Source organism: Silurus meridionalis, chromosome 9, assembly GCF_014805685.1.
Source record: "Silurus meridionalis isolate SWU-2019-XX chromosome 9, ASM1480568v1, whole genome shotgun sequence".
Classification (NCBI taxonomy): Eukaryota; Metazoa; Chordata; class Actinopteri; order Siluriformes; family Siluridae; genus Silurus; species Silurus meridionalis.
In genome coordinates, this window is record NC_060892.1 from 14,830,827 (window position 1) to 14,845,101 (window position 14,275).

At 34.8% G+C, this 14,275-nt stretch overlaps 1 protein-coding gene across 6 annotated transcripts in view; it reads left to right on the forward strand.

The window, feature by feature from the left end:
* The first annotated feature begins 474 nt into the window (after window positions 1-474).
* mrvi1 (murine retrovirus integration site 1 homolog) overlaps window positions 475-14,275 on the forward strand; it is a 38,259-nt gene continuing 24,458 nt past the window's right edge. For 3 of the 6 annotated variants that reach the window (XM_046857433.1, XM_046857435.1, XM_046857438.1), the window contains exons 1-18: window positions 941-1,384; window positions 2,367-2,474; window positions 2,597-2,777; window positions 2,940-3,019; window positions 3,706-3,766; window positions 4,084-4,242; window positions 4,343-4,451; window positions 5,367-5,417; window positions 5,494-5,571; window positions 6,175-6,231; window positions 6,929-6,988; window positions 7,077-7,132; window positions 7,798-7,882; window positions 7,984-8,094; window positions 8,544-8,626; window positions 8,988-9,213; window positions 9,668-9,979; window positions 11,270-11,363. In XM_046857433.1, the coding sequence (XP_046713389.1) occupies window positions 1,165-1,384; window positions 2,367-2,474; window positions 2,597-2,777; window positions 2,940-3,019; window positions 3,706-3,766; window positions 4,084-4,242; window positions 4,343-4,451; window positions 5,367-5,417; window positions 5,494-5,571; window positions 6,175-6,231; window positions 6,929-6,988; window positions 7,077-7,132; window positions 7,798-7,882; window positions 7,984-8,094; window positions 8,544-8,626; window positions 8,988-9,213; window positions 9,668-9,979; window positions 11,270-11,363 (2,131 nt within the window). In that variant the 5' untranslated portion in view covers window positions 941-1,164. Of the gene's footprint in view, window positions 630-940; window positions 1,385-2,366; window positions 2,475-2,596; window positions 2,778-2,939; window positions 3,020-3,705; window positions 3,767-4,083; window positions 4,243-4,342; window positions 4,452-5,366; window positions 5,418-5,493; window positions 5,572-6,174; window positions 6,232-6,928; window positions 6,989-7,076; window positions 7,133-7,797; window positions 7,883-7,983; window positions 8,095-8,543; window positions 8,627-8,987; window positions 9,214-9,667; window positions 9,980-11,269; window positions 11,364-14,275 lie in introns of those variants that run through there. The other 3 variants (XM_046857436.1, XM_046857434.1, XM_046857437.1) reach the window with 3 other exon arrangements.

Here is a 14,275-nt window from a genome sequence, read left to right on the forward strand (position 1 = left end):
GGCAGAAACAAGCAAACATTATCCTGCAGCTCAGGCCTGAGTTATATACAAATGGCTGTTATAAACGTAAGTGGTGCAAAAAACGTGTAAGTGAAAGTCTAAAACTATTCATTTAATAAATATGATAGATATCACATCTTATATAACAACCAGCCGTCAGTCATCTCACACATCTCCTTATCATCAGTATTCTTTGGGGGTTGATTTCTGCCTTTGAGCCCAGAGAGGGAGCCTGATTACTGTCCGGCATCCTCCAAGCAGAATCATTTGATATGGAAAACCACAGTTGTGTTCATTACAATGGTCCATTACAACATTGTGTAGTGTCATGAGTCTGTAGGCATAAGATAAGTGGTTTGGAAGGGAGGGTGTGGGTGAAGGTGGTGGTAGAGGAGGAGGTGGGTGGTCATGTCAGCTGGACTTGATGTCTTGTTGTGTGTGCCGATATTAGGACAAGCAAAGCGTCTTTCCAGATGAGATTTTATTTAAATAGCACAGACAGGATGCTGTTTACACTTTTGATCAGTTAGAATGGGATATCTAAAATATTCTGCTTAGGGAAAGGGACAAAGTATATAGAAGATGCAGAAATTGAAGCTTTCAAGAGGATAATGGGCGAGTGATAAAAGGTATGTGTGTATAAGATGTTATTTCTCGCTGGCATAAAGCCGTCACTGAGTTTTATTTTTATATATTCCTGCAGGAAATCAGTGTCATGTCTAGCTACAGACCTTTATTGCTTTTTTGATTTTATAGAGATGTTTTGGATATAAACAGAAATATAGAAAAAGACTTCAGGGTTCTACTGATGTTTATCCCGTATACCCTTTCTCATTAAGTACACCTGACACTAGTCATCAGTTAATTTGGGGTTTAATAATGAAGGTGAATACAAACCTGTTCAGAAAGTATAACGTGTGGTTTGTGTATTAGTGTATAAGAGTTTGACTCTCCTGAAATAAAGCCTCACAAAGTTGTGGCTTTGCCTCAGGCATTCTTAAAGCCTCATTTTTATTTTCATGACATTCGAGTGTATTAAAAGGATCACAGTAGCATTTAAATGATCCTTCCTGTTGTAATTCAAATGCAATCCTATTTTCATGGGATTTGTCATGGAGACTTGTCCAAGTGCATTTATTTATTATAGTGCTTTAGCGTTTGTTTATGATTTCCACAGTGGCCATGGCTTCAGGATATGTGGACACATGTGACAGTTTTCCTGAGAACTCAGCCTACGGGCAAACAAAAAACAGTGTGTTCGACTCTCCTCCTCGGCAGAATAACATGCAGGATGGTGATCATCACAAATACAGAGCTTTGAGTTTGTCTATCGACTCTGGAATTTCCTCGGCTGAATTTTCCCATCTGCACTCCAACACAAATAGTAGGTTTGTTTGTTTGTTTGTTTGTTTGTTTGTTTTTTTAAATTAACACCAATGCACACTTTAAATATTAATTTATTTTGAAGTGAGAGAAAGCTGGATAGACTGCGGAACTAAAGTGTCTAGAGAACAACACCAGAGAATGAAGGCCAAAACCTACACCCCAATAAATATGACAACAAACACTCCAAAATAATTATTAGTGTACTGTATATTTCTCTAACGCTTTGGCATATTGACATCAAATTTGATGTATTTTTTAAAAATTCTTTTTATTTTTTTGCCTTTTTGTTTGTTTGTTTGATTATTAATTAACAACAATGGCATGGGGTTACATGAGCAGTTTTGGAACATTGCCACCTACTGGTCAGAAAATATGCTTACATATCCTTATAATTCGTCCTAAAATCATTTCATTGGCGTATATTGATTTAGAGACTCCAATGATACCCAGTTTAAATATGTGGGCATTTGGTAATGTGGATTATGTTGTAATTAAATGTTGTATTTTATAAATAAATTGGAGTATTGTCCTGAAGAAAGAGAGCATTTTGGGTGCTCAAACATTTCTAAAATGTTGCACTTGAACTAGTCTTTATAATAGCTATAACAGGGTCAATTAACAATTAATGGGGGTAAAGTGTACTCAGTAACCTATAACTCTAAAACAAAACTCATCTTATGATTTTTAAGAAAGAATAAAACATTATATGAATATAAGGTAATAGGTAGCACAATAACATTAAGGAAAGTTACTTGGATATGCTAAAAATGACTTCTTTGTTGTGCAGTGTAGTGCTTACACGCTTGGCAAATAATGGATATAATTTGACTCGTACACTAGAAGTACCTGAACACTGATATCTGCTTATCAATCTATCAATCTATCAATCTATCAATCTATCTATCTATCTATCTATCTATCTATCTATCTATCTATCTATCTATGAATGAATGATACACTTTCACAACTTTATGTTTTAGACTTCAGTCTAAGCGACAGGTATTTATGTGACCCCCTTGACATGAATGGCTTCTCAGAAGAAGAGCTGCTGAACATTACATTTGAGGAATGCGATGCTAGTGGACAAGGTAGACTTAAAATGTTCCTTTCCTGAAATTGACAGGATTAAAAAATAAATAAATAAATATATGTATACTGTGTATATATGGAAACTGTGTATTTTACACACAATTTCTTTTCGCCTCAACAGGAGAAGTTCTAGCCTCCACGGTGGTGCAGTTTTTACAGGCTATGACAGGCCACAGTAGTGCACAGGAGAAGCTGGTTGTCCTGAAGCACATGTTGGACCCAGAGGATCAAGATTTGCCCATCGACAGAGACGTGTTCCACACAACCATGAGGAAGTGGATATCTCAGTGCAGTCAGGACGGGTGAGACATGGCTACACATAGAAAACAAGTATTTCTACATAATGCATAGAAACATTTTCCTTCAAACCATAAATGTAAAAAAAAAAGAGGAATTAGTCTGTTGAATAACAAATGGTAGAAATTTAGACTATTCTGTTATTTTTTTTTATGCTGTTTGAGAAGAACATTCCCATTGACTTGTAGATTACTTGATGACTGCTACCAGATGTCAGGAACAAACTATTCCAGAACAACTGGCAATGGTGAGTCTTACGAGTTGTCTGTTAAGCTGATTTGGGATAACGCTAAACAAATAAAACCGAGATGAATACACACACTCACACTCAAGCAAAATGTCTTGACAACATTATTTTACTATAGTGAGGAAAACAACATTTAATAAATAAAACCCAATGAGATTTTATTACTATTTTAAAAGCCCACATAATCCATTCAGTATCATTACAAAAGACTTTTGGCACAAAGAACCCAAAGATCAGTTTTAAAACTCCACAGTTTTCTAAAGGCTAATAAATACTTGTAAGGAACTGCAGGAAAACAAAACTATCAATCCTGAGAGCAGCCTGGAAAAAAAAATAAAATGCTGTGCCCTGAATAGATGAGAACAAAAAAGTTTAAGAAATGTGACTGAGCCATATATGGATCCAAATTGGAAATGCATTAATAAACAAGTTTCTGTCACGATCATCTTATTGTAGTGAACCATAGTGATGACCTGTGGTCTGAATTTTCAAGGAACTCCAAATAAATAGGAGCTTGATTCAGTTCGCAGCAAGAATATGTACGTGTTTCCAACTTTGTTAAACATCAGAAGAAGAGGTTCAGTGTTTTTTCTCTCTCTAAATAAATAATTATTAAAGTATTATTATTATTGGTGCCAATCATTTTAAAACTATAAAACCTTGTGTTAATGCTGTTGTTTTCTCAGAAGCTGAATATTCTCCTTCATCGGGTGAAACTATATTTACAGACCAAAGCGAGTATAGTTGGTTAGTAAAATATTTTTTATTTCTTGCATGTTAAGAATAAAAACATGTGACATGCTTTTATAGGAAAATAATCAATGGTAACTATTTTTCATTAACAGTACAACCTGAAGTTTTATTCCTTTTAAAGAACAAAATTTTTCCACCTATTATATTTATTAATTCATGAACGACATGTCGTACAGTTATAAATCATTCTCACCAGCCTCTTAAATTTAACAAGACAAAGAAAAAATGTCTGAATATATATGGTATGTGATGATCTTGATTAGGATCATAGCCGATATTCTAGCCAAAGGCGTGTTATTTTATGGCCCCAGTGACGCAGGTGATTTGTTGGGCTTGGTGGCTGAGCTGAAACACACTCAGGGCAGACTGAGAAAACAGAACAGCAGCCTGCTGAGGAGCATCTCTCAGTGCGAGGAAACCAACCTTGAGTTGATGATGGATGCTTCAGAGCTTCAGAGTAAACTAGCAAGGTGCTGCATTATTTTCAGTGTTTTTTTTCATCCATACAAAAAAATACCTCTTTGTTACTTGTGTGTTATGTGTATTGTGTAATGTGGTAAACCTCCTCAGTGCCCAGCTGAGAGCAGGAAGAGCTCGATGTCTGGCTGAAGAGCTGGAGGAGGCCAGGCGAGAAAGTCAAGAGAAAACCAGCCAAGCTCAGGCTTACAGCCAGTCACTGGTCTGTGAACAAACAAACTAAAATTTTTAGAACAACAAATGGTTTCTTTAACTGCTTAATAACAATCTATCTATCTATCTATCTATCTATCTATCTATCTATCTATCTATCTATCTATCTATCTATCTATCTATCTATCTATCTATCTATCTATCTATCTATCTATCTATCTATCTATCTATCTATCTATCACATCTGGCTGGCTGTCCATTTTTAATACTTCTGTCTACTTAACTGACTAGTCAACTAAATGTGTCTACAAGTGTGGAATTTCAGTTCAATTTTAAAGAATTTTAAAGCATCTTAACATCTCAGTGCCACAACAATATCAACATAGCATATCTTTCAAACAACAATGACTGTCCATCATTAACTTTGAGCTAGCTGGATTTCTCTATATATTGGGTTTGCAAGGCTTGTGTCCGGTTAATATACTGTATAATATGCACTGTATGATGACATTTATTCCACACTAAAATATAGAATAAAACGTTAATAATAACATTAGGCAGGCCATTTTGAATTTGTAACTGTGGTGGCCTTACGCTAAGCTTCAGCCAAAGTACTGAGAAATTAGCTAACTACATTACAAGCTACTTAGAAAGTAGTAGTTAATTACTGGTAAAACAGTAACTAGTTACTAAAGTAAGCAAGTTAAGCTAGCTACATTGCTACTTATAGCTAGCTACTCCCCAAGACTGTAATTGTTTAGTGATTATGTGGAAAATCATTTATAAATAAGGAAGGAAACATGCTACTTTCAAGGAATTAATTAGGAATTTTGTGAAATTATGCCATTTATTTCAATACAATCTTGTTTGCTTTTTTAATACACAATTTAATAATCATTTTATTTTAATCTGAATGTGAAAATTGAGATTTATTCTTGTATTTTGGCTTGTTTTCCTTTTTTAGATAAAGGAGATTGAACACCTGAAGACTCGTATCAAAGTCATCGAAGAGATGGTACACTGTGTCATTTATTTGAGCAATATTTATTTAAAGCAATCATGTGGAACCTTTTATCACTTTTTTTCTGCAGAATGAAAAACTGCTGCTGGAGAGAAACATTGCAGAAGATCGAATAAACAATCTCAAAGGAGCAAACACATATGTCAGGGTGAGGACTTGTAGCTGTTTATACTCTATTCTCATTGTGAGGTGTTGATTCATTTTCTATAACAGTGGCTCTGACAGTAGTGCAGCTGCAAATCACAGGTTTATATTGTCAGTTATAGACTCACAATATATTTGAGTACAATGAGTAAGTACTCATTTTAATACATTATCATTTTTAATAGTAACAGTTAATTTCATATATACAGTAGACACTTTACAAAATTTAAGGCTAATAATAAACAAACAAAAAACTGTTGATATTTAAGAAAGTAAAACTTGTGTGATGACATTTATGGAATGAGTTTCCATGCTCAGCGATTTTAATCTGAGGTAAAGTTTTACCAGGGCTTGCTGGTTCTGTGGACCTGGCACAACGTTAAATGTAACTATAAATTGACAAAAAATATTTTTTTTAATAAACAAAAGAATGTATTCATTGATAAACTGTTGTGCTTATAGAAAAGTAATCCCATTCAGGGTGGTAACAATTACCTGGTGTTGACTATTTTCCTCTAAGAAAAGAACGGTGTGTTTTTGTATTTAATGTTTCTCTGCAAATATTTAATTTGTTATATTTTATTTTTACACACTTTACTGTGTGTAGGAGGAACTGGACGAATTGCAGATGCTACTGGCAGTGAAAGAAAGAGAAATTACTAAGGTGAGCAATTACACAGTATTCATTTATATGTTCTTTTTGCAAAAGCATTGTTTACTGTTTCATTAGTGGGTCACAGCTCAGTTATTTACCAGTCTGTCTCACATAGATTTTTGATCCCAATTTCCTTCCCAATTTGGTCAGCTAACATGTTTCCTCCATGAATCTTAACAATGAAGTTCTGTTTATGCTGTGATTTTGCTTTCATATTCGGAGTACCTGGTTGAACTGTGTTGCTGTGACTGAGAGGAAATTGAGAGTATTTATGAGAACACACAGGCAATTTCAAGTCGTGTGTTTTTGTCATTGCAAGGCATTATTTGGAATAATAGCCATGTTGGTTCCATATTCCTTTAAATTCCTTTAAGGTTTCCAACCTTCCTTCATCAAGGTTTCCTTCATTAAGTTTCCACCTCAGTGTCTGATTGTGGGTGTGAGGCAGTCTTAAAACATCTCTCCTCTATTCCATCTTAAAATTATTCTGTTGGAACCAAAACTGTAATTTTTAAAAAATTGATCTCTTCCCAGACTCTTTCATTCTTTCAGTCATTCACTGTCCAATTCTTGTGGTTTTTTTTTTGTATTTTGCCTAGTTTGTTGAATATAAACAAAAGAAAACATGCATGTCTAAAAAAATAATAAAGTACAGTATTCTTTACACCCTATTCACTAACAATTTGTGTTTTAATTACGCTTTCAGAAAAACGTCATGCTACAAAAGTTTAAGGAAACATTTCTGGATTACCAAAGAATCGTTGATGTACCAAATTCACATTATTTAATTCAAATTATATACTGTATTAAAGCAAATTACATTCTTTGGTCACATTTTATGTTTTGTTTCTTAGGGTCTGCAGTGTGATCTGGTGAGATTACAGGAGCACTCACAGCAAGCTCTTATGAGGTGAATCCCAACTTTTTAAAGTAAACTTGTAATGACTGATTTTTAAATTTTAATAGCTGGCAAATTTAAAATATGCATGAAAAGTAAAGGTTAAAGACATTTTAAACATGGATAAATTTGTGTTCATAAAAATTTTAGAAAACCGATCTGTGGCCTGTTTACTTTACTACACCTCTACTTTACCATGAAATTAAAGTTAAATGCTAAAATACTTTAGAAAATATCCTGTTACCTGAACACATTAAGCCCTAAAAAATGGAATATTCTGTATGTCAACATGAAGTCACATGATTACTTGATTTCCTTTAGATCATAGGAAGAATATAAAGTACTGTCTTTTTTCTGTATTTTCTTTGTCTTTGAAATTCTGAATGTATTGCACACATTATAGCTGGAAAGTAAACTATTAATTAAAAAAATATATATATATCATTAAGAAAGTTTTTTGCATTTACTAATTCCCTAATCCAACCCTATTTATTTTAGAACAAATTTCAAAGAAACTTTTATAATGTTGAATGACGCTTTTTTTCTTTTTTTTACATTTATTTATTTCTATGTTTAATCATGGATTCACCAGTTTGATTGAAAAACCCTGCATTGTACCAGTGCCACCCTTAAGCACAGTTAATGTTTGGTTTACCCGATCTGCTGTTTTATGGCAGGTTTGATAAATGTTCAGCAAGTCTGAAAAATAATACTGCACCAAACCACTACTCCTTACAACGTGAGATCCAGGAGGCTGAGCCGGTAAAAGAAACACATCTAGAATTACTGTGCACATTGTGTATTTTAGTCATGATGAGTGGCAGTTCCTGGTTAGAAGTGATGTTTACTCTCTTTGGTATTAGAAGACACGTGTAGAAGAAAACAATAGCTCAGTGCCTGAGCCTCAGCCTCCTTCATCTTCAAAGACAGATCTGTACAATTTCATCCACAAGATCAAGTCTGCAGAGCTGCGGGTGAGAAATTATAGATTAATAAATAAACACTGTTTGTGGTGTAATAAGAAATAAATCTTTAATGTATTAGCTCTCATACTAAGCAAGAGAAATTTCCAGTGTGTAGTGGCATGTTTTTGTTGCCTGGAAACATTACTTGGCCAGGGTTTCCTAACAGAGGGTTCCTAAACCTCTAGGTTGCCTTTATTTATTATATTTGTGTTCCTGACTTAAAAGCTATGTGTGTGGTGTAGCAGGTGGAGGGATTCAGAACAGGTAGAGAAAAAGGAGAGCATATTTTTTATATACATACAATTTTGTCATGTTTGATTCTATGATTGTTGAAGAAAAATCTGCTAACCACTAGGGTACTATGAATTGGGGGGAAAAGCACATCATCATACTTAAGAGTTTGTCCTCGTTTTAAACCTAAACTCTACATTACATGATTTTGATTTCTTGCTTGTCAGGACGCATATAGAGATGAATCATTACCAAAAGCATTCCTACAGGACCAAAAAGAGCAAACAAGCTCCAAGCAGCTACTGACAATGTAAGCATATTATTATAAATATATATTTCAGCCTTTTATTTGAATTATTTTGCATGCTATTCACTTTTAACCCAAGCTAGTTAATCTTTAATTTAAACCAATTATTATCAGAAATGTCTATATACATTACCATAAAGAAAATGGACAAACTCCAGTATTGCTCTGATAGCAGATTTGTGTCCTGATGCCTGGAAATGTAAAAAGATACTTTTTCAAATGTAACTCTTGGGTCAAAGTGATTTGAATATAACCTATGAAATAGGGAAGATAAGTCAAGAATCTAGTTTCATGTTTAAAATATTTTTAAAAATATATATTTTTAGAATCAGTTCAGTGTCCAAACTTTGTGTGTGTGGTGCAGTCTGAGAGAAATAGAGCGGCCGTGGTTTCCATGGGACCAGCAGCCGAAGCGCAGACAGATCGAAACACACCGGAAGAGGCAGGAACTGCGCAAAGCTCCACCCATCACCTGGTGGAGAGCTCTGAGGGTGGAGGATGAGAGAAACTGGAACACCAGTGACATCCATGGTACAACCAAGGAAAGGCTCGGTTCTCTGGAGAGCCAGTTGAAGGATGCACAAATAGAGGTGACGGAGGAAATGCACGGCATTTTTTTTTTTTTTGTATCAACAGCCCATTCATTTTTTAAATATGTCTATTACTTAACCTCGATTGAACAAGTATATCTATATCATTTAAACAATAAATCTATATTTAGAAAAATAACTTGTATTAAACAACTAAAGTAACAACTTTACACTCATTGAAAACTACAGGATATATACAGTAACTATATATTACTATACCAACTATACCCCATGCACTTCTGCCATCCCTAACAGTCTAAGGTCACATTTGCACAAACTCAAGTTCCTGGCTTTCCTTTTACCATGTATGTATTTGTGAAAGATTTATTTATATATATATATATATATATATATATATATATATATATATATATATATTCTTAGCCACTTCCTGATAAGTTTTAAAAACCACCTGAAGTGGATTTTGTAAACATTCTGAAAATGTCTACATTAGGTCCAAAACAGCAGAACGGAATTGAGAGAAGCCCGAGTCCAGGTGGAGAGGGCAGACGTGGGCGTGCAGACGGAGCAGGTTGGAGATGAGCGGAAATGTGTCGCTGCAGAGAAAGTTCTGGAGTCTCTCAGAATGGTGGAGGTGTTGGTGATGAAGGCGTTGCAAACTGCTGAGGTGCTAACTGAAAGCGAGAGAAGGACGAAGGAGAGGATGGAGGCCATAGGCCTAAAGGTGGAGGAAGCTCTGAGTAGAACAACAGATGCCGAAAACCAGCTGAGGGGACTTGAGGCTCAGGTTTCTTCCTGCGCAAAGGTATGTCCTATGGTTCACTGCTATTTGTCTAGGATTAGGATGTCTAACAGGTCTGTTATGGATTTCAAATAATGAAGTTTTGCTCTGCTTTTTAAGCTTATTATTATTGGGAGGCCTAAAACTTCTAAACAATACTCCTCCTAGAGCTTTCAATATACATGCACTAAACTGACCACCGACCTTTCACTGACTTTTCAAGCAGATCGAAATTTCCATTTTGGATGAACAAACATCTCAAAAACTTCCACAAACTTATATTAAGAGAATGTTCGGATCCTGGCTCAGAATGTTTATGATTCAAACAATAACTGTCATAACTCCCACATATCTGCATGCTCATGCCCCAATTTTTTCCCTCTAACTCTATTATTGTAATGCACACACTCATCTTATATATCTATAACCATCTTATATATCTATCCCTCAATGCCATACTTTCTACCATCTCTCTATCAACTACCAGTCACATTTTCACTCTCCATATTTCTTTTAATCATTCTATCTGTATCTCATTCCTTCTTGTCTTTCTACTAATAAAATTCTCCATCTATATACTTGTCAATCTCTCACTCCATATGAGGTCCTATCATGGATTGTCTATTTATGTATCTACAGTATAATCATTCAAACCAGTAGCTTTCTCTCTGTCACAATGTCTTTTTTTTTTTTGCATCTTTCTTTATTTAAAATTCATACCATTTTAAAGACAGTCTGAAAGTTTAGAAGCTTGGTCAAGCCAACATCAGAGTTGGTCATGATGAACTTTACCTACCTAGTTTATAATAAAATCAACTATTGGAGTGGAAAACTATATCATGGGGATACAAGATATCCGGATGAATTTTAAAAAATGTTTTTAAATAATGGCACAAGAAATATTTATTTTGAACATATATTTATTTAAAAATTCATTATGGGCTATTTAACAGTGCAGAACATAAGGCATAAACCTTATCTCTGGCAGAGTTCTAACTAAAGAATGAAAGAAAAATATGGTGATTATTGATCAAGCAATCTGGGAGAGTTATAAAAGGAGAGCAGAGAGGATCTTAATCTTACATAGAGGTTGGAGACACAAATACCAGTGATTGGCAAAAATGTATCCTGCAAAGAAATAAACGTAAAAACAATTCATAACTAGCCATGAAAATAGCAAAACAAATGATTGAGCTACATTTGTCCTGTACATTTTATAGTTGTTTGTATCATATCACTTTTGTTATGTTGTCTTTGTCATGTACATACAGTATATTTGCATCTGACTAATTCTTATGCTTCTATAATAAAAAGTCTTCTGATAATTCGTCATGTCCTACTGAGAGGCATCATCCAGCAGTCTGTAGTGTCTTCATCTCACAACCTGTGAACCTGAACATGACAAATGGTAACTGCTACTTTGATTTATTTCAAAATTGGTTGCTTTTTCTTAACTTTCAAGTCCTCCATTTTAGCTTTTATTTTATGTTTCTGGGTAGTTTCTTGCTCTTCCTGCTAAATCCTCAGGGGGCCTCAATGGCTTCCATCCAAACTCCTATAAAATCCAGCTTTTCTTCCTTCCATCCTGTCTACCCCTATAACACACTGGCAGGGTAGAAATGTCTGTTTCTTCTCAGACACCCTGCGTGTGTGTAATACGGGCTAGCTGGTAATAAAGATTGGTTTTCATGTGAAGATTATGTAAATTGAGGAGCAAGGAAAGGGTTGATCTTGCATGACCTTATCGTTCTTATCATGTGACCGTTCTTTTTCCTGTTCTACTCTGCTGTGTTGAACAGTGTCACATTTGCATGGCAAATGAGCAGGTAAATGAACGTTAAATAAAAAAAATTCACTGGAAGCTTTTTTAGCAGGAGTTCATTTCAGTTACAATGTGAAATTAATTACTAATTATAGATTATTACATATAGTTTAAGCGAGCTACATGCTACATATTTACCATTTAAATTTTAAACTTCAAATTGCTTATTTTAATGCCGATAATTGTTAGTGTAGCTGTTTCTCATTTTCTGGATCTTTTCATAGGCTGATTAAAGTTGATTGAAAAGATATGTGCGTTGTGTGTTCACTTGGAGAGAAGAAACATCTGGTAATTAAATATATTATGCAAATATTTTTATAAGAGAATAAGGCAAACATTAACACGATTATTTTCTTTAGGATTATATTGTCTAGCGGATTTCAGTAATAATTGTTTATGCCTCCATTATTACGCCATGAATGTCCATACCAAATTAATGAGATTTTCAGATACATCAGCTTTTAAAATTTACACAGAATGGCAAGTGACAGTTCATTGGGTTGAAACACCTTGTTAAAAAAAAAGAAAAAAAAAGAGGAGAATGAACAGATTGCTGAGATTCTTTTCTACTCATGTTGTTAAGCATGTTAAAATACCAAAAGGGCAAAGCATGCTCCACTCCTGGACTTGCTGAAACTTGAAATGGAGCATGTTGATGTTTAGGTACCACCTAACTAGACATTGTTGCAGACCAAATACATCCCTTTAGATGTTTTGATGGGAAAAGGTGCAAAATAGGCTCTAATTAAAATTAAAAACCCACATTTTACAAAATTTTAAAATCATCTGATCCTTAGTGGGTCCTTAAATTAAGTTAATATAAACTCAGAGGAACAACACCACATGACCGTTGACACCTTGTCATTAGTTATTTCACAAAAATAAAGCAAAATGGAAAAGCCATGTGTGGGAAAACTAAGTGTATCTTTACTGTTTGCATAGGAGGAAGAGACCTCAGCAATGGTCTTAAAAAAGCAATTGTTGCTACCTGGGATCCGTCAGGGAAGGGTTATAAGGCCATCTCCAACCAAATTTAGGTCTACGATTTTATAGTGAGGAACATTTATTCACAAGTGGAAAACATTCAAGACAGTTGCAAATCTTCCTAGGAGCATGTCTCAGCATAATTACCCCTAATTGCAAAAAAAGTCTAAGGGTTACATCTCAGTTTCTAAGAATGTTAAATGTTAAGTTCATGACGGTGCAATTAAAAAAGACTTAATTATCGTTTGTTTGGAAGTGTTCTTCTCTCATATAAAAAATATGGCGACATGGCCCAGGATTGCAAAGGTTTGGCTGTAATGCACAGTAACACATTTTAGTGAAATCCAATTACAGCATATCAGCACAAACATCTTATAGCAACAGTCGAACAGGGTAGTAATATTATTTGAGACTGTTTTTTAGCCACAGGACCTGGGCAAGTCATTGCAGCAATTGAGTTAGCCATAAACTCCTCTGTATACCAAAATATTCTAGAGTCAAATGTGAGGACAAAAAAGCTTAGCTGAAATTGGTTCATGCAACAGGACAATGATCCCAAGCACAACAGAAATCTACAACGGAATGACTGGAAAATTATAGAAGCAAGGTGTTTAAATTGCCCAGTCCAAGTCCAGACCTCAAGCTGACTGAAATGCTTAGTAGGCCCTTAAGAGAGCTGTGCATATCAAATGCCTGCAAAACACAATCAACTAAAGCAACATTGTAAAGATTAGTAGGTCCTCCAAAACCATGCTATTACAATACAAGCTATTGAATATAATTGGTTTTCCTTTGGCTTGATTTAAAAACAAATAAAAAATAACGACAGTGTAATCTGAAGTTCTTTACCTAATTTTAAGTCCTAATAAAGACCGATGATTTTTATTTCCTCATATTTAAAAGCATAGAATTTAAAGAGGGTGTACTTTCTTTTTCACACACCAATTAGCCGTAACCTTAAACCCACCTGTCTAATATTTTGTATGTACCCCTTTTTGGTTTCTGGTAGCTTATGTTTGAATGGACATAATTCTCTCTAATAAGGTTGTGTTAAACCTTTACATTTATGTGAAGTTCAGGGGGTTTCTTTAGAAAAAGAGTTGCCCTTTTAAGGTTCTGATGCAAAAAAGATTTCATGACTTTCAAATCTGAAATCTATGCAGACAGCAGGAGTAAACTCTGCCATAGATGATCAATGAATCAAGCTGAAGCTAAAGAATCCAGCTGTGGAATGGAGTCTTGCTGTGTGTGTGTCTCAATCATGCTCATCTCTGATCTCGCTTAGCTAGCACTTCCGAACATGGTTTACGAAGCAGAATAATTTCCCCAATCCCTTTTCTAAATTGAAATATCAAGGTCACTATGAACAGAAGACACACACACACACACACACACAGGTCCATAATGTGGGCAGTGTGATCAAGAGGATCATGTAAATGGTTGCCAGGTTATTGTTGCCCGTAGATATGGAGACTGAGTGAGAGCGAGACGAGGGAATTGAAAAGAATTATGGG